We start from the raw sequence: 18,352 nt of genomic DNA, 5'->3' as shown, positions 1-18,352 counted from the left end.
ATATAAATAAAAAGCAATAGTCTTTGCGATAGTGTTTTTTTATTTTATGGATTTTGTTTTATTATTCATTATGGTGTATTCGGAAAATAGGCGATATATAAATTATGCTGCAGATAGTATGGAGGAGTGTTTTTTCCTTAATTGATCCACAATTGTTATATAAATGTGCTCCACCCTGATCAGACTTCGGAATGCGCAGTCTGATGACATCACACTGGCGCATGCACGGTGTGTATACCGATATGCATGATATCTACCCTATGTCAGTATGTTTGCTTACAGTAAACTGTGGAGGTTTGAAATCATGTTACGCTATGTGCGGCGTGGTTTTTTCCTTCTGATTTCATAGTACTCAATTGATGACACATGGGGATTGATATTCACCAAATCGCTGTGAAGCAAGAGTCCTGAAGCAAGTGCTGTGTGGTTCCTGTATGCTACTTGTGTGGGTTGAAAGTACTTGATGACCTCCATTAATAAGAGGTAAGACCACATAGTAAGGATTTTGGCTATCTGGTGGTGGCGAAGGATTTTTCACGCGGTGTGCCTACACTAGTTTTAAGAAGATGCATTCCCTTGGAGTGTGATGTATAATGCACAAAATTTGATGAGATTTGATGTATTTATTTCTTAATCTAATATAATTTGTAATGATTATACCATGGATTTTTATTGTTTGTGGTTTTCAAAGGGTTGTTTTTTTTTTTTTTTTTTGCACTTAAAAAAGGGACAGCGCTTATGGTCGGTGTCCAATCACTTTTAGCTGCAACTATGAAATAAAAAAAAGTTTAAAAACACATTAATTTGTATACATTGTAAGCTGTGCAAAATTACCACTGCAACATCCTACTGGCATAAATATTACCATTTAATAAATATGTGAAAAATGCACAAGTTATTTTTGAATAATAAAAAGCAATTGTTAAGATACATTTTACAATGTATGCTTGGCAATACGTACACTATTGATAAGCATTTTTTTTTTTAAACACATGATCTTCCAACAAAAAATTTATAAACTGATGAAACTGCCTGAAATATTAAGTACAAACCACACCTTGCAGCACTGGAGCCTTTGATTCAAGTCCCAGTTAGGACCCTATCTGCAGGGAGTTTGCATGCCTTTGGAGACTCCGGTTTCCATCCACACTTCAAAGACATGCGGATAGGTTAATTAAACACATAGTCATGTTTAATAGGAGGTACATATGAACAAGGTAGTATTCATCAACATCAATACGAAGACCACTTAATACAATTAATCCCACTGGACCTTTTCCTCAACTTGTAGTTATCTTGTCATTCCAAAACAAATAGAGTTTTGAAAGCGGTTCAACCCCAATCGGTAAGAAAAAAAAAAAAAAAGTACAAATGTTGGAGATTTTTTTCTTTTAAAACGTCTCTTAAATATTTTTTAGAATGGTATAGCGCATGGTAAACCTAAACAACCAAAGAAGACAAACTAATAAAAGAAACATATTTCTGCTACAGACTACTGCACGCTATACTTCAACGCACACAATTACTGAAAAAAGAAACTCCAAATTTTTTTTGGCTTGGTTAGAGTGCTAGAAAAAGATCTGCTTTCAGCTTTTTATTGGTGTCCCAATTGGAGAGATGTTTTGCAGAGCATTGCTATTAACCAGATTTCCTGTTTCCCCTCTCTGGAATGCATTCTTCATTTAGTCCAACTGAGAACTTCCAAAAAGCCAGTATTACTGTTATTAGCTCCCAGTGAATTTCCCATAGTGATACATAGTAAATGCACTTTAGAAAGTGGAAAGAAGTAGAAATCTCCCCACACAGATATAACCATTAATAATCTACTGTATATAGACTACAGTATAAGGATCTTAAATGTGAGTAGTAGATTATTTTTATATAGTAAACAGTAGTTCTGCTCTGACAATAATGCAAAATTAAAAGGTCTGAAGAGACTATTATTGCCATCTATACCCCCTATCCCCCTTCCCCCTTGGAGCTCCAGTCAGATATAAAAAAAAAATCTTAAAACAGCAAGATACAGTATGTATTAAAATTCAATAAAGCTAGTATATGTACCTGAATCTGTGGTTATTTTACATTTCTGTAACCTCAAGGCATTAATCAGACTGGGGAAAAGGAGAGGCAGCATTCTGATCCATGCATGGTTCTATTGTAATAAATAGTGCTGTCAAGCACTGTAAATAACATTTTTTAATAGGCAATTGGTACACAGACAATTTCAATGTGCTGCTGCTCATGCACAGTTTAAATACCAGGTTAGAGGAAGAGAAATAACTAAAGTACTAAAACATTGGTGGCCTTCCTTTTTTTACAGCCACCCAGGAGATAGATTAGTAGAGTTAACCACTTGAGCCCCGGACCATTATGCTGCCTAAGGACCAGAGGTCTTTTTCCAATTTGGCACTGCGTCGCTTTAACTGCTAATTGCGCGGTCATGCAATGCTGTACCCAAACGAAATTTGTGTCCTTTTCTTCTCACAAATAGAGCTTTCTTTTGATGGTATTTGATCACCTCTGCAGTTTTTATTTTTTGCGCTATAAACGGAAAAAGAGAGAAAATTTTGAAAAAAAATGATATTTTCTACTTTTTGTTATAAAAAAAATCCAATAAACTAAATTTTAGTCATACATTTAGGCCAAAATGTATTCGGCCACATGTCTTTGGTAAAAAAAAATGTCAATAAGCGTATATTTATTGGTTTGCGCAAAAGTTATAGCGTCTACAAACTAGGGTACATTTTCTGTAATTTACACAGCTTTTAGTTTATGACTGCCTATGTCATTTCTTGAGGTGCTAAAATGGCAGGGCAGTACAAAACCCCCCCAAATGACCCCATTTTGGAAAGTAGACACCCCAAGGAAATTGCTGAGAGGCATGTTGAACCCATTGAATATTTATTTTTTTTGTCCCAAGTGATTGAATAATGACAAAAAAAAAAAAATATTTACAAAAAGTTGTCACTAAATGATATATTGCTCACACAGGCCATGGGCCTATGTGGAATTGCACCCCAAAATACATTCAGCTGCTTATCCTGAGTATAGGGATACTACATGTGTGGGACTTTTTGGGAGCTTAGCCGCGTACGGGTCCCCAAAAACCAAGCACTGCCTTCAGGATTTCTAAGGGTGTAAATTTTTGATTTCACTCTTCACTGCCTATCACAGTTTCGGAGGCCATGGAATGCCCAGGTGGCACAAAACCCCCCCAAATGACCCCATTTTGGAAAGTAGACACCCCAAGCTATTTGCTGAGAGGCATATTGAGTCCATAGAATATTTTATATTTTGACACAAGTTGCGGGAAAGTGACACTTTTTTTTTTTTTTTTGCACAAAGTTGTCACTAAATGATATATTGCTCACACAAGCCATGGGCATATGTGGAATTGCGCCCCAAAATACATTTAGCTGCTTCTCCTGAGTATGGGGATACCACATGTGTGGGACTTTTTGGGAGCCTAGCTGCGTACGGGGCCCCGAAATCCAATCACCGCCTTCAGGATTTCTAAGGGTGAAAATTTTTGATTTCACTCTTCACTGCCTATCACAGTTTCAGAGGCCATGGAATGCCCAGGTGGCACAAAACCCACCCAAATGACCCCATTTTGGAAAGTAGACACCCCAAGCTATTTGCTGAGAGGCATGGTGAGTATTTTGCAGCTCTCATTTGTTTTTGAAAATGAAGAAAGACAAGAAAAAACATTTTTTTTCTTCTTTTTTCAATTTTCAAAACTTTGTGACAAAAAGTGAGGTCTGCAAAATACTCACTATACCTCTCAGCAAATAGCTTTGGGTGTCTACTTTCCAAAATGGGGTCATTTGGGGGGGTTTTGTGCCACCTGGGCTTTCCATGGCCTCCGAAACTGTGATAGGCAGTGAAGAGTGAAATCAAAAATTCACGCCCTTAGAAAGCCTGAAGGCGGTGCTTGGTTTTCGGGGTCCCGTACGTGGCTAGGCTCCCAAAAAGTCTCACACATGTGGTATCCCCGTACTCAGGAGAAGCAGCAGAATGTATTTTGGGGTGTAATTTCACATATTCCCATGGCATGTTTGAGCAATATAGTTGTTAGTGACAACTTTGTGCAAAAAAAAAAAAAAAAAAAAATGTGTCTTTCCCGCAACTTGTGTCGCAATATAAAATATTCTATGGACTCGACATGCCTCTCAGCAAATAGCTTGGGGTGTCTACTTTCCAAAATGGGGTCATTTGGGGGGGTTTTGAACTGTCCTGGCATTTTATGCACAACATTTAGAAGCTTATGTCACACATCACTCACTCTTCTAACCACTTGAAGACAAAGCCCTTTCTGACACTCATTGTTTACATGAAAAAGTTATTTTTTTTTGCAAAAAAATTACTTTGAACCCCCAAACATTATATATTTTTTTTAAAGCAAATGCCCTACACATTAAAATGGTGGGTGTTTCATTTTTTTTTTTTCACACAGTATTTGCGCAGCGATTTTTCAAACGCATTTTTTGGGGAAAAAACACACTTTTTTTAATTTTAATGCACTAAAACACACTATATTGCCCAAATGTTTTATGAAATAAAAAAAGATGATCTTAGGCCGAGTACATGGATACCAAACATGACATGCTTTAAAATTGCGCACAAACGTGCAGTGGCAACAAAATAAATACATTTTTAAAAGCCTTTAAAAGCCTTTACAGGTTACCACTTTAGATTTACAGAGGAGGTCTACTGCAAAAATTACTGCCCTCGATCTGACCTTCGCGGCGATACCTCACATGCATGGTGCAATTGCTGTTTACGTTTGACGACAGACCGCCGCTTGCGTTCGCCTTAGCGCGAGAGCAGGGGGCGACAGGGGTGCTTTTTTTTTTTTTTTTTTCTTTATTATTTTTTTGCTTTTTTATCTTATTTTTAAACTGTTCCTTTCATTTTTTTTTTTTTTTTTTTAATCATTTTTATTGTTATCTCGGGGAATGTAAATATCCCCTATGATAGCAATAGGTAGTGACAGGTACTCTTTTTTGAAAAAATTGGGGTCTATTAGACCCTAGATCTCTCCTCTGCCCTCAAAGCATCTGACGACACCAAGATCGGTGTGATAAAATGCTTCCCCAATTTCCCAATGGCGCTATTTACATCCGGCGAAATCTAAGTCATAAAATGCTCGTAGCTTCCGGTTTCTTAGGCCATAGAGATGTTTGGAGCCACTCTGGTCTCTGATCAGCTCTATGGTCAGCTGGCTGAATCACCGGCTGCATTCTCAGGTTCCCTGTTGAGACAGGAGAGCCAGAGAAAAACACGGAAGACGGTGGGGGGGGGGGGGGGCATTCCCTCCCACGGCTTGTAAAAGCAGTCTAGAGGCTAATTAGCCGCTAGGATTGCTTTTACATGAAAGCCGACCGCTGGCTGAAAAGAATGATACCAAGATGATACCTAAACCTGCAGGCATCATTCTGGTATAACCATTCAAAGTCGTGAATGGCGTACCTGAAGACAAAAAAATGGTTAACAATAAAGCACAGTAAACGGTAAAGTATAAAAAATTGCATACCTGAAAAGCAAACATGATAAAACATAATAACAATAAAACATTGCAGAATAGAATACAGTAAAAAAGAGCAGAACAATAGAGAGAGAGAATAGAGAGAGAACAATGAAACGACAACTATTTTTTTTTATTTTATATATATATATATTTTTTTTTTTTACACTTTTTTTGTAACTAACTTTTATAACGGTAACCGGTTCCAGGTTCGGGTCTCTCAAAATGCGATGGCATCTTGGGAGACCCTGTGAAAGTGTGCCTAGTCTGTGGAATGCTGTACCCTACGCTAATACTCAACTAATGAATGGTAGCGTTCAAAACATTCACCAATGCAAAGACCAGGATTGTCAGGACAGGAGGGACAATAATAGCGGGTGTCACGCCTATATCCGCGCTTGCTGCAGACACATCTTTTTTGGGGGGGTTCGTTGGGTAGGGGTACTCGGGAGGACATAAAGAAAATGCCTCTCATGCAGCCGACTGCATTTGGTTGGGGATGTGAATGGGGGAAGTACGGGCGCTGCAGAAGCGGTGGGTTCCCAATTAGGATTGGCGAATGCAGCAGGAAGGGCATTATGGGCACGACGGGCCTGTGTTTGTCTTCTTGGGGGCAGCGGGACACTACTTGTGCTTGCCACCTCACCAGCTTGAACTGCACTTATGGGACTCGCCACGTCACCAAGTGTTACTGCAGTGTTGGTTTGACTACGACCGGGGTGTACTAGGCCGCTGGCGCTTGCCAGTTCAATAAAAAGCTACAAAAAAAACTGTTAGCGATCGCAGGGATCAGGTCTGACTCTGCGAACACTGCAGTTATGCGTTAAGTGTTTTGTAAGTGACAGTGATCGATCGATACTGCACTTGGGTGGGCTGGGCCGGGCGGAGGGGCAAAATGCAGGTGCTAGCAGGTATCTGGGCTGATCCCGCTAACACTGCGTTTTTGGGAACCCTAAACTGCTGGGGACGCCAGTATAGATCTGATCGGATCAGATATTGATCCGTTCGGATACTATACCACTAAGGGAGGCGTATGCTGCGTGCGTGCGTGGGTGTTAGCGGTACTGGCGCTAATCTGACGCTGCTTGGGGCTGGTGCTTGCCAGTTCACCAAAATACTACCAAAAAAACTGTTAGCGATCGCAGGGATCAGGCCTGACTCTGCGAACGCTGCAGTTATGCATTTAGTGTTTTGTAAGTGTCAGTGATCGATCGATACTGCACTTGGGTGGGCTGGGCCGGGCGGAGGGGCAAAACGCAGGTGCTAGCAGGTATCTGGGCTGATCCCGCTAACACTGCGTTTTTGGGAACCCTAAACTGCTGGGGACGCTAGTATAGATCTGATCGGATCAGATATTGATCCGTTCAGATACTATACCACTAAGGGAGCTGTACGGTGCGTGCGTGGGTGTTAGCGCTACTGGCGCTAACCTGACGCTGCCTGGGGCTGGTGCTTGCCAGTTCACCAAAATGCTACCAAAAAAACTGTTAGCGATCACAGGGATCAGGCCTGACTCTGCGAACGCTGCAGTTATGCATTTAGTGTTTTGTAAGTGACAGTGATCGATCGATACTGCACTTGGGTGGGCTGGGCGGAGGGGCAAAACGCAGGTGCTAGCAGGTATCTGGGCTGATCCCACTAACACTGCGTTTTTGGGAACCCTAAACTGCTGGGGTTGCTAGTATAGATCTGATCGGATCAGATATTGATCCGCTCAGATACTATACCACTAAGGGAGCTGTACGGTGCGTGCGTGGGTGTTAGCGCTACTGGCGCTAACCTGACGCTGCCTGGGGCTGGTGCTTGCCAGTTCACCAAAATGCTACCAAAAAAACTGTTAGCGATCACAGGGATCAGGCCTGACTCTGCGAACGCTGCAGTTATGCGTTTAGTGTTTTGTAAGTGACAGTGATCGATCGATACTGCACTTGGGTGGGCTGGGCGGAGGGGCAAAACGCAGGTGCTAGCAGGTATCTGGGCTGATCCTGCTAACACTGCGTTTTTGGGAACCCTAAACTGCTGGGGACGCTAGTATAGATCTGATCGGATCAGATATTGATCCGTTCAGATACTATACCACTAAGGGAGGCGTATGCTGCGTGCGTGGGTGTTAGCGGTACTGGCGCTAATCTGACGCTGCCTGGGGCGACGCATATCACCGCCGGGCGATCAGGGGGCTAAACCTTTATTCGGTAATAAACGGCGGGTGCCCTGACACTATAAAAAATAAACAAACTAACCAGCGTCACCCGTAACAGTTATACGGTGATCAGTGGTGAAAGGGTTAACTAGGGGGCCATCAAGGGGTTAAAACATTTATTCGGTAGTATATGGGGGTCCCTGACGCTATAAAACGCTGTCGGCGAACCTAAATATTTAGGTCCCTAACTAGCGTCACCAGCGACACTAATACAGCGATCAGAAAAATGATCGTTTAGCGACACTGGTGACAGGGGGTGATCAAGGGGTTAAAACTTTATTAGGGGGGGTTAGGGGGGTATCCTAGACCTACAAGGGGCTAATACTCACTGTCCCAACACTGTAACTGTCACAAACTGACACCAATGCAGTAATCAGAAAAAAAAAACTGGTGGTGTCAGTTTGTGACAGGGGGGGGGGGTGATTGGGGGGGGATCGGGGGCGATCGGGGTGTTTTGTGTGCCTGGCATGTTCTACTGTGTTGTGTAGTGTTGGTGCACTCACATACCTGTCTTCTCTCCTCGGGCCGGAACGGAAATTACCGAGCCGAGGAGAGATGACATCATTTCCTTTGCTGCTGTTTAGCATACAGCAGCAAAGGAATGATTCGATTGGCCGGCGGCGATCGCGAGGGGGGGGCCACGAATGGATGGCCTCCCCCTCACCTCCGATCGCCGTGGGACAAAAGACGACCGCCTCGGGCACCGGGGGGGGGGTCTGATCGGACCCCCCACCCGCGGAAGGCAAATCACGTATATGTACGTGATTTTGCCTGTCCGTGCCATCTTGCCGACGTATATCGGCGTGAGGCGGTTGTCAAGTGGTTAACCTGATTTGGTAGGGAGGAATAGTGAAGTGTACATAGGAAGACATGGGGACATGAGGAAGGATGGGGCGTTTTTTGGCGGTAAAAAACCCCCAAAACTAGTGGGTTCTGAGGAGTTTTTCAGCTGTAAAAACACTCTAATGCCAAAAAACGCAGATAAACGCTCAAAAACTTATCTCACCAATGTTTTTGATCCACTGTAAAAAAAAAAAAAAAAAAACGTTAAACGCTAAAAAGCGCTATTGCAAAAACATTGAAAAACTCACTGCAAAGCTACTGGCGTTTTTAAAACATTATAACGTCCAGTGTGCATGAGAATTAAAGTATGTTAATAAAGTAAGTATACTTGAAAATCAGAGATTATAATTAGGAGAGCCCAAGGCAAAAATGTTAAATGTTAAATGTTATATATTTGAATTTCTTTTGAGAGGTGGTGGCTTTATATACTTTTACTACCAGCTCATTTAGATGATGTTTGATTTCTGAATGTCCTTTTTTAAAAGCGGCACCATTTCAGAATGTATATACCAATGTGCATGTTTATTCTCTGGGTTATGAATTAATCCAATAATTATTTATGATATTTGTAGAATTAAATTGCCTAATATTTCTGTAATGGTGCAACAAGGTGCTGCATGATACCTTATCTTAAAGTGGATGTAAACCCAATGTCATCCTTTCTAAACTACTGCCATAGGGGTTATCTATAAGGATATACATGCCTCCTGCATGTATCTGGCAAATGTCTCCCCTCTGTCTATTATGAGAGCTGAAAAACTGCATATTCTGTGGGTGGGTCTGTTGTCTGGAGCTCGGTGGGTGGAGTCGTGATGTCTGTAGACTCCCCGCCCACCTCTACACTCCCCTGTGTATTTCTAACTGAACTTCTGCTATGATCTCTAACATCCAGTGAAAAGACAGGAAAGTAACCACATGACTTCAGCCTGCCAAATCATGCTGAGGTGTGGAACAGCCAATCCTTGCAGAGCTGCTGAAGAAAGGAGTGGGGGTGGGAATTAAAAAATAATGTATGTGTCTTAGGCTGTCACTCGCAGCAAAGGGGAGTATTTGACAAAGTTTTTGTCAGTTTGTCAAGATTTCTCTCACTGAACAATAAAAGAGGATTGCTCAGAGATGGATTAACTCTGTGTGGCAAGGCTCAAATGATAGGAAATCTTATACTCTACAGTATGATATAAAAAAAAAAAAAAAAAAATTCGGTTTACACCCACTTTAAAGGTGACCTGAGTTAAAAAAAATGAAGATTTTTTTTAATCTAAAAATGTTGATGGAGCTTTGCCTGCAAAATGTACCATTTGCCTTGAATTCTTCCTAAATACTGCACTTCCTGCAATTATAGCCTCATAAGTATATCGCCAGTGTGAGATCTAAGGCACTGTGAAATTTGGAGTGAGATTTGTTCGTTTTCCTGCTGTGCTGCTCACTGTTGCAGGAAAAAACTATTCCACAAAAAACCGATTCAGATTAATTTGTTCTTTTATCACCTTTTCTTAAATGTCCCCCCTCCCCCATGCGATTATGCGTCATCAGAGGAACGACTATGACATTAGGAAAGAAATCACTGCCTCTACCAAGCTGGCCACCTCCATACAGCCAACAAAAAGGAATGGGAATTTGGTAAAACGGAAAAGGTCAGCTGCAGGGAGTCTACAGGCAATATTGGTGACTAGTCCTTTGCCCTCTGCTTGTTTTTTGGCACATTGTTTTATTATCTCAGCAGAACAGCCATGAGCTCATTTGATCTTCTATGGCAGTAATCTATTTAAACACTAGCCATGTCTGCACAGTGAGTGCTTCAAAAGCTGGAGATGCTCATGAAACAAACCAGTCTAAAGGCTCACTGCCAGCGTTAAAGAGGAGCCAAAAAATGCAGCTGACCTCCAGAGCTGGGGGTTTCTAGTATAGAATAGGCAAGAAGGCTTAGGCAGGAGATAAAATCGCCCAAATCCCCCATCATCACAGTCAGTGTTGATTGGGGAATCCTTCCCGCTGAGCTATTGTGTTCTTCCGGAGGGGGCACGGGGAGCTGTCCCTGCCAGGAGAACACAATGATTACTGCTAGCGGCTACAGCCGCTGGCAATAATCGCATGCTGGAACTCCAACATGCTGGTTGTACCCAAGTCAATCGATGTGGGTACAATCAGCCTGCCCATAGATGGATCGAATCTCAGCTGGTCCCTGCTAAACCAGCCGAGATTCAAACCATCTATGGCTGGCTTTAGAGAATTTCTATGGAAAATTGCCTTATCCTTGCAGGTTCTTTGTACAATCAGCAGCAGTAATTTATTGTCTTTATCTGCTTATGGCCAAAGCTTATAGGCCCAAGCTATTCTGTACCCAAAAGGATAACATTTTATTATGATGACTGACTTCATAATGACAGTTCATCAAATAACCACATTTTCTAAATCACCAATATCTGACCCTCGGTAAATTGAAATTACTCATCTATCATGAGAGAAATCTAAGGGGTGCTTGGCTGTCGGTGGTTTTAATATCTGTCACACACCAAGAACAAGCACCCAGCAAATTAATGTAGAGTCATAACCCTATACTTGCTCTAGGTCAGTGAAGCAAAAAGTATTACGGCCAAAGCAATAGCATGACATTATGACAACTGTCATTTTAAGAAAAAGAGGCAGCCTACGTAATTCTCTCATGAGAGTAGCTTTAATTATAAACCATGATTATAGGCAGATTAGTTAGAAAACAGCTACATAATTTCCCTAATACCTTCTAGTGTGTGGGCATCTTAGAGGCAACAACCGATCATATTCTGCATGAACTAAATGTTTATCCAGAAGCAAAAACTATCACTACTTTAACAATCGTTTGATATTCATGATTGAGTTGGCCTTATAAATCATTTTTACTGAAAGTCAAATGATCCTTTAGCTTGTTACATATCATACCACAGTTTTATGTTTTCACATACAATAAACATTTTTTAGCTGTTTCAGTCCAACTGTAGAAGTAAAAGGACAATACCATCTTTCAACATGATCTCAGGATCACTGTGTCGTCAGCAGTTTGACGATCATGGCAATAATTCGAGAGCCACGTGGGCAGGTATGCAGGTCCATTGTAGGATTCTTAATTTTATCTTGTAAAAGCTGGTCTAGTTCACTGCGAAGTTCTTTCACTAGTTCTGCAATCTGTTGAAAGAAACATGGCACGGGTCATGTACAGATTTGTAATAATAGCTGTATCTTTATGCAGGTATGGAGCCTTTGACCAGGCAACTAATGTGAAATTTAAGGGCCAATCCAGCTAAAAGTGATATTTAATAATTTTGTGGTGGGGCTAGCTGAACCACAACAATTTAAACTATTCTGAATGGATGCTATAGGTGAGATATCTGTGCTGCAATTGGTAAACTCTGTATTCATCCTGCGGACAGAACAAAGTATTCCTGTTCTCCCTGTTGGATTTTTTCTTATCTATTTTACTGTATATCATAGAGACGGAAAAAGAAGGTGTTGTGACATGAGAAGGTGGGCAGGAGTAGAGTCAACAATTTTTACAGGATCTCAGAGTTGAAGAATTCAATAAGCAGCCAGAAACTAACTCCACCAGGCTTGACCTTGGACTGACCCTTTAAACAGGACTTGTCAAGACAGCAATACAAGAGCTGTATTTGCCTATCTGGTATTTAAAGGTTCAAATTAAAAGGCTAGCTTATTATCTTTCCTTCAGGGCCTACTACAGTTGTCCCTAAGAGTAAGGACTGCATATTTATACCACGTCAGTGAATAGATAAATAGCAAAAGAAGAATGCACATTAAAGAAGCCAGCAATGGCAAATTGTATATTTCTATACTTAAAATACCCAGCAATTCTGCCAAATACACTGTTCTAAAAATCCTTGGATTGCCAACGGCTGCTAACCATTCCCTCTAAATACTTTTCTACTAGTGTCAATTAGGATTTTATAAATCCTTACAGGCCTGTCATCTGCTTAGTTAGGTTTTTAGGATTGTGGCCATAAATTCAGTGTTGAATATAGCTGTATTAATGACTAGATGTCATATGTTCTCTAGATTGTAATGTACATCTGTAGGTGAAAAGTTCTAAGCTGTATGTGTATATGCACTGAATCCAATATATAAAGTGCATTAGATCATTCAACATACTGTATCTACGTCTATCTAGCCATAGAAAAAAGGAATTTGGACTGTAAATTCCATATATTGGAGTACAGTACAGGACACAAGCTTGATATTAATAGACCCTGGGTTATAGATGGTACCTTCAGGTGATCAGACACTTGCAAAGCTTTGAGGACAGGCCCCCCAATCTACTCCTCAGTTTTGCAGCAAGCAATGCAAAACACCACAAGAACAAAAGGGGAGGATGAACTGTTTGTGCTCTGTACTGTACTGATATGTAATTTATAGGTAAGTCAAAATTCCTTTAATCTTTATCGTACAGTACAAGACAGAGGCTTGATATTCATTGACCATAGGAAGTCTCCAAGCAATAAATAAGAAGCCTGGGCAACAACAAAACTGCATTGTGGAAATGACAGACTCCTATGTCCCTCAAGGCCGGAGCTTCAATGGCCATGCCATTAAAGCCAGTGACGGAGCAGCAGGATGAACAGGGGAACATAACACAGCATGTATGACCTGTTTGAAAGCAGCCAGGGGTCATCTAGAAGTCTGAGTATGTCTGTACACCAGGTTCTTCTGTGGATTATAGAACAAATTTTGGAACTAGATTTGAAACCTTTCCTCGTGTGACATCTTTTAATGAATTTGTCAAGTGGAACACCAAACAGACATCACCCTTTAAAGGGCATATGAATGAGGCGTCGTTACAGGCAGCCAAAAGATTCTGTACATATGAACAGGAATCAGAGCTATTCTGGAGATTTATTTATTATGACTTGTTCTAGGGCACCAATACAAAATAGCAAGGCAAAAGGGGACTGCTGTAATTGCTAAGCCATGGTATAGCCCTGGAATACAGGATCAGGTTGCTTGTTCATTGCCCTAGTCCAATTAGCTGCGGTTTGACAAACAAAAATTGCAGCAACAGCTGGTTGCAGAGCTGGGCCTGCGAAGGTAAAGAGAGCAAACTTTCTGTATTCAGAATCTTTGAACAAAGGAACATTTTCTATAGGTACATGAAGAGGGTTAAAGACTGAAACAGCAGGATCTACTACCATGACAGACCACTTTTTTGTCACTATTTTTGCACTGAATTGAGGTCAGCAATGATATTTGGAGGGGTGAAAAATATTTTCTGGATTGACCCAATCTTCATTGAACACCTATTGTAGTTGTTCATGAATGGGGAATGTCTTTCTAGACTTTACAGGTTCATTTAGTAACTGAACGGACATGACCTAACAGAGGAAAATCAAGTGAGGCAAGGTCAAGGCTTTTGCACACAGCAGAAGTGTACATATTAACGTAGGCTAGCATATTGTGTAAAGCCATAATATCAGGTGCATAGCAGCCTTGGAGTGAAAAATCTTCTTTGACTCCCTATACCACTGCTTCTCTGACCTTTTCCTTCCCCTTTATGTCTACCTCTTCTAGAGCAGGCATATTCAGATCCAAATAAGATGGTGGAGAGGGAGCCTGTAACTTTTGAGCCCTGGACAATGAAGGCTGTATTAAAGCCAAAAGAGAAAACTGCCATAATCAGGTAGACCACATGTTGTGTCCCTGAGATGTACCTAAAATCAGATGCATAGATCAGTGGTAAAACAGTGTCCTGCTCTGGGTGCATGAGAAACATCGTCACTCTGAGTTTTCTGCGTGTTTTGCAGGTCTTCAGCAGTTCCCTTGCATGTGGTTTTTGCCATTGCTATTAGTGAGGTTATTCCTCTATGAGGTGCTCACAGAGTAGGGTATGAAAGTGGGGTAAGCGTGTCCAAGGAGTACGCAGTAATCCAGGTGGCGTCCTAATGTCAAAAGACCAGGAGGAAGTGCCCAGGTTCTTAATAAGGTCTGCAGGGGGAAATGGTGGTAAAGTGTGCGACCTGTGGTGTGAGGTAACACCTGGTCATGCACCTGAGATTAGGACTAAGCTCTGAATGGCTGAATTTTAGCACAAAGTCTGAAAAGTTTACACTGATAAGTTAAACGCATTCCTGGTTTCCTGATTATTTTAATGCATTCTAATAAGAATGTGTAAAGCAATTTATGTCTCATACTTTCTGAGGGGCTACAGTAATAATCAGAGATACAGAGTGGCCCTATCTTACCTGTCCATATTGCTGGTCCCTATCACAATGGACATACCCCTGAAGGGATCTTCAGGGACTGGGATCCATAGGGATAGACCATCAGGCCTGGACCTGTATAGCAACCTATGGCTAACTACATGTGTTGCACCAAGCCAAGGTGCATGCCCACGAAGAACCTAGTGCCAAAAGCAATATTACAGGTGTGGGGTGCGATTATGACTCCCAAGGTTGCACGGATCCAAAAGGCACTGCTTCTCCTGTTTTATTAGAGGACAGTGAAGAGTTGAATGAAGAACCTAAAGATAAAATAATAAACTAGTTTAAGCTAAGAGTGACTTCTCCGTAAAGGAGAAAAGGTCCATCATCCTAGGACACTAGCGAAAAAACTAGATACATGTCTATGAATATCAAACTTGCGTCTTTTAATGTATGCTTAAGATAAAGGATTTGGATGTACTTTACTTTTTAAATAAGACTGGTTATGAAGGGATACAATGAAATTTGATAGCATCTAACTGGAAAATTTTAAAGAATATGTAAAGGTTCGTTTTAAACGGCTGGAGCTGGTGTGTTCGTCCCTGTCGCTGGAAAGACTGGGTTCAGGTAAGTAAAAGGAGGGCTCTGGGGGGCTGCTGCATCACAGGTTTTTCACCTTAATACATTAGGGTGAAAAACCTTGAGGGTTTACAACTCCTTTAACTTTTCCATGAAATCTATAAATTAAGAATTTGAAAGGAAGGGAAACACAATTCAACCAGCAAGAACAACCTTTTTCTGCTTGGATTGCTATGGGACTTCTCTTGGTATTGTGAATATACAGTATGAAAGTCTAAATGCCTAAACCTTACCTGATGTGAGGCTGCTACAAAACGAATCCACCCATCATCCATGGAAATTAGGAAATCCCCTTTGCGTAGCTCAACATTTACTTGGCCACCACCAAACAAAATTAGGGGGTACACTGATACCATACTGCAGTCTCGCACAAAAACACGGCTGGTCTTAATCTTTTCATGATACACCAAATATGGACTATCAAAATTCCGCACCTAAAATATAAACCCATTATTGTATAATGAAGCACAATAAGATTTTTTTTCCATATTTTTAAAAATACTATCATCAACAGAATTAGTATAAGTACAGCAGACACAGTGTTACATTGCCTCTCTCCATATTTTTGAAGCCCCACATGCACAACTCTATAATTTCATAGTTTCATAGCTGGTAAGGTTGAATAAAGACGCTAGTCCATCCAGTTCAACCTGTGTAGATGTATGTGTGTCAATAATCATTTCCCATATCCCTGTATGTTGTGTTCACTAAGATGCCAAGTCCATATACAACATGACACAGTTTTCCTTCAGTCCTATGCATGTTATAAATGCATTGCGTGGCCTGTGCAAACAGGTTTCATATTTACAAGGGCTAAAAAATGTTTATGATGGACTTGATATGCGAAGGGATAATGCTAAAGGTTTGTCAGAGGGTTTTTTCATCTCCTGTATATTGCTAAGCACCACTGCACTTGTGATACAGCCTAGCCACTTTAAATCACCACCTTGTGGGTAAACAGGCAAATGTGTCTCCAAGTGCACAAAAATGCATTGCATTCAGGAAGAATGTCAGTACTGTATTATGTTAGGAGCAATTAAGAGCAGAAATAAAGAGTGATGACCACATGGTGCATTTTCTAAAAAGACTTTATTAACTGTATTACTGTATTCATTAGTGGTATTGTAAATTGTGTGTCCTATGTGTGTTTTGACTGAGTGTATGTCTGTTCTTTGAATGTATGTGGTCCAGTTTATTGGCTTCAAGAGTTTGTGTGTGTGTGTGTGAATGTGCCAGGAATTTATCCCCGTTTGCCCTGACTGAACGAGTATGCATTTGTTCCATTTCTTCTTTGCTGTAAATGGATATGGCCCCAGCCTTTACTTTGAGTGTGAAGTCACAACAGATTCCGTGTACTCCAGTAAGGGCCCAAGATTACAACAAAAGTTGAAAGAAGCAGACATACAAGAGGAGAGAACACCACAAGGGGCTTGTTCACATCATGTCCACTGAGCTTCATTTTATTGCACACCACAGCAAATGTATTGTTTGAACAGGGCACAAACAACTGTTATTTCTGTACCCTGCTCACATTATACATGTGAGGTGGTGTGCTGAAAAATGCAGGTCAATGGACATGGTGTGAACAAGACCTAGGAAGCAAAGCAGAAAGAAAAGTGTTGAATAAGCTCTGATATTGTAAAGCTCAATGCGTGCAGGAAACCACCAGTACTGGTGAATGAGATGGAACATTCTCCGTTGAGTGTACCAGAATGGGCAAGCCCAGTGTTTCTGACAGAAAATGCTATTTTATTTTTATAATATGAGAATGTTATGAGAATTATACAGGTCACAGAACACATTAGAAGTTTTGGGATTATTAGCATACCTGGTAGTTTATAGAGGAGGGGTGAATGTGAACATAACCATCATTCTTTGTCACAAATTTCATCTCTTCTGCTTTTGAAGGCATTTTCATAGTTCCTGATCTTGTCATTTGAAATTTTCCTTCTGGTGCTCTCACCTACAAATATAAGGAAATCAGTAATTTATTTATTTATTTATTTATTTCAGGTACTTATATAGCGCCGTCAATTTACGCAGCGCTTTACATATACATTGTACATTCACATCAGTCCCTACCCTCAAGGAGCTTACAATCTACGGTCCCTAACTCGCATTCATACATACTAGGGACAATTTAGACAGGATCCAATTAACCTACCAGCATGTCTTTGGAGTGTGGGAGGAAACCGGAGTACCCGGAGGAAACCCACGCAGGCACAGGGAGAACATGCAAACTCCAGGCAGGTAGTGTCGTGGGTGGGATTCGAACCAACGACCCTTCTTACTGCTAGGTGAAAGTGCTATCCACTGCACCACTGTGCCGCCCTATAAGTTAGTTCTTTCCTACGGGCTATATGCATCCCCAACCCCCACAATCCTATTCTCCAGATTTTGTAAAAAGCACTAAAAAAGGATGGTGGGAAAGAAATAAAGTAAGGAAAAAAAATAGAGAGGGGAAAAAAAACAAAAAACGACTGTTGCTAGACTTGCTGGAAATGAACAGCCAGAAAGAAGACACTAAGCTAAAATGAAAAAGGTTATACAGCATGTACAAACATTTCCAATTATTTTTATCTGTCTTTGGTAGACACAGCAGACCTTTGGGGTATCATTCTTTGTGGACACAAGTTTGTGCTTATACATTCTGGACATAGTTATATAGTAAGGTAGAAAAACACACAAATCTATCTAGTTTAACCAATAGAAAAATCAAAAAATTGTATAAATAGAAAAATATCATATACAGAACCTTATACCTACAGTTGATCCAGAGGAAGACAAAAAAACCCCTACAAAATATGAAATGTCACCCACTGTCCCAAAATCCGCTTAAAACAGACGGATGGCAAAACTTTCGCCATTCGTCCAGCGGATCGGACCGGATGGGATCGGTTAAAAACGGACAGGCTGTCCGTAATGTTCTGATCTCCTCATAGAGGAGAACGGGACTCTGACAGG

At 41.0% G+C, this 18,352-nt stretch overlaps 1 protein-coding gene across 1 annotated transcript in view; it reads right to left on the bottom strand.

Annotated features, from left to right (window-relative positions):
* Positions 1–1,166: 1,166 nt before the first annotated feature.
* The window catches only part of DHX57 (DExH-box helicase 57), a 218,154-nt gene continuing 200,968 nt past the window's right edge, over positions 1,167–18,352 (bottom strand). Inside the window, exons 22-25 of the mRNA XM_073627674.1 lie at positions 17,217–17,351; positions 15,622–15,822; positions 11,563–11,729; positions 1,167–2,541 (exon numbers count right to left, since the gene is read on the bottom strand). Of these exons, the coding sequence (XP_073483775.1) occupies positions 11,586–11,729; positions 15,622–15,822; positions 17,217–17,351 (480 nt within the window). The 3' untranslated portion in view covers positions 1,167–2,541; positions 11,563–11,585. The remainder of the gene's footprint in view (positions 2,542–11,562; positions 11,730–15,621; positions 15,823–17,216; positions 17,352–18,352) is intronic.

Source organism: Aquarana catesbeiana, linkage group LG04 (genome assembly GCF_042186555.1).
Source record: "Aquarana catesbeiana isolate 2022-GZ linkage group LG04, ASM4218655v1, whole genome shotgun sequence".
Lineage (NCBI taxonomy): Eukaryota > Metazoa > Chordata > Amphibia > Anura > Ranidae > Aquarana > Aquarana catesbeiana.
Note: the sequence above shows the minus strand (reverse complement) of the source record. Positions and strands in the feature narration are given on the sequence as shown.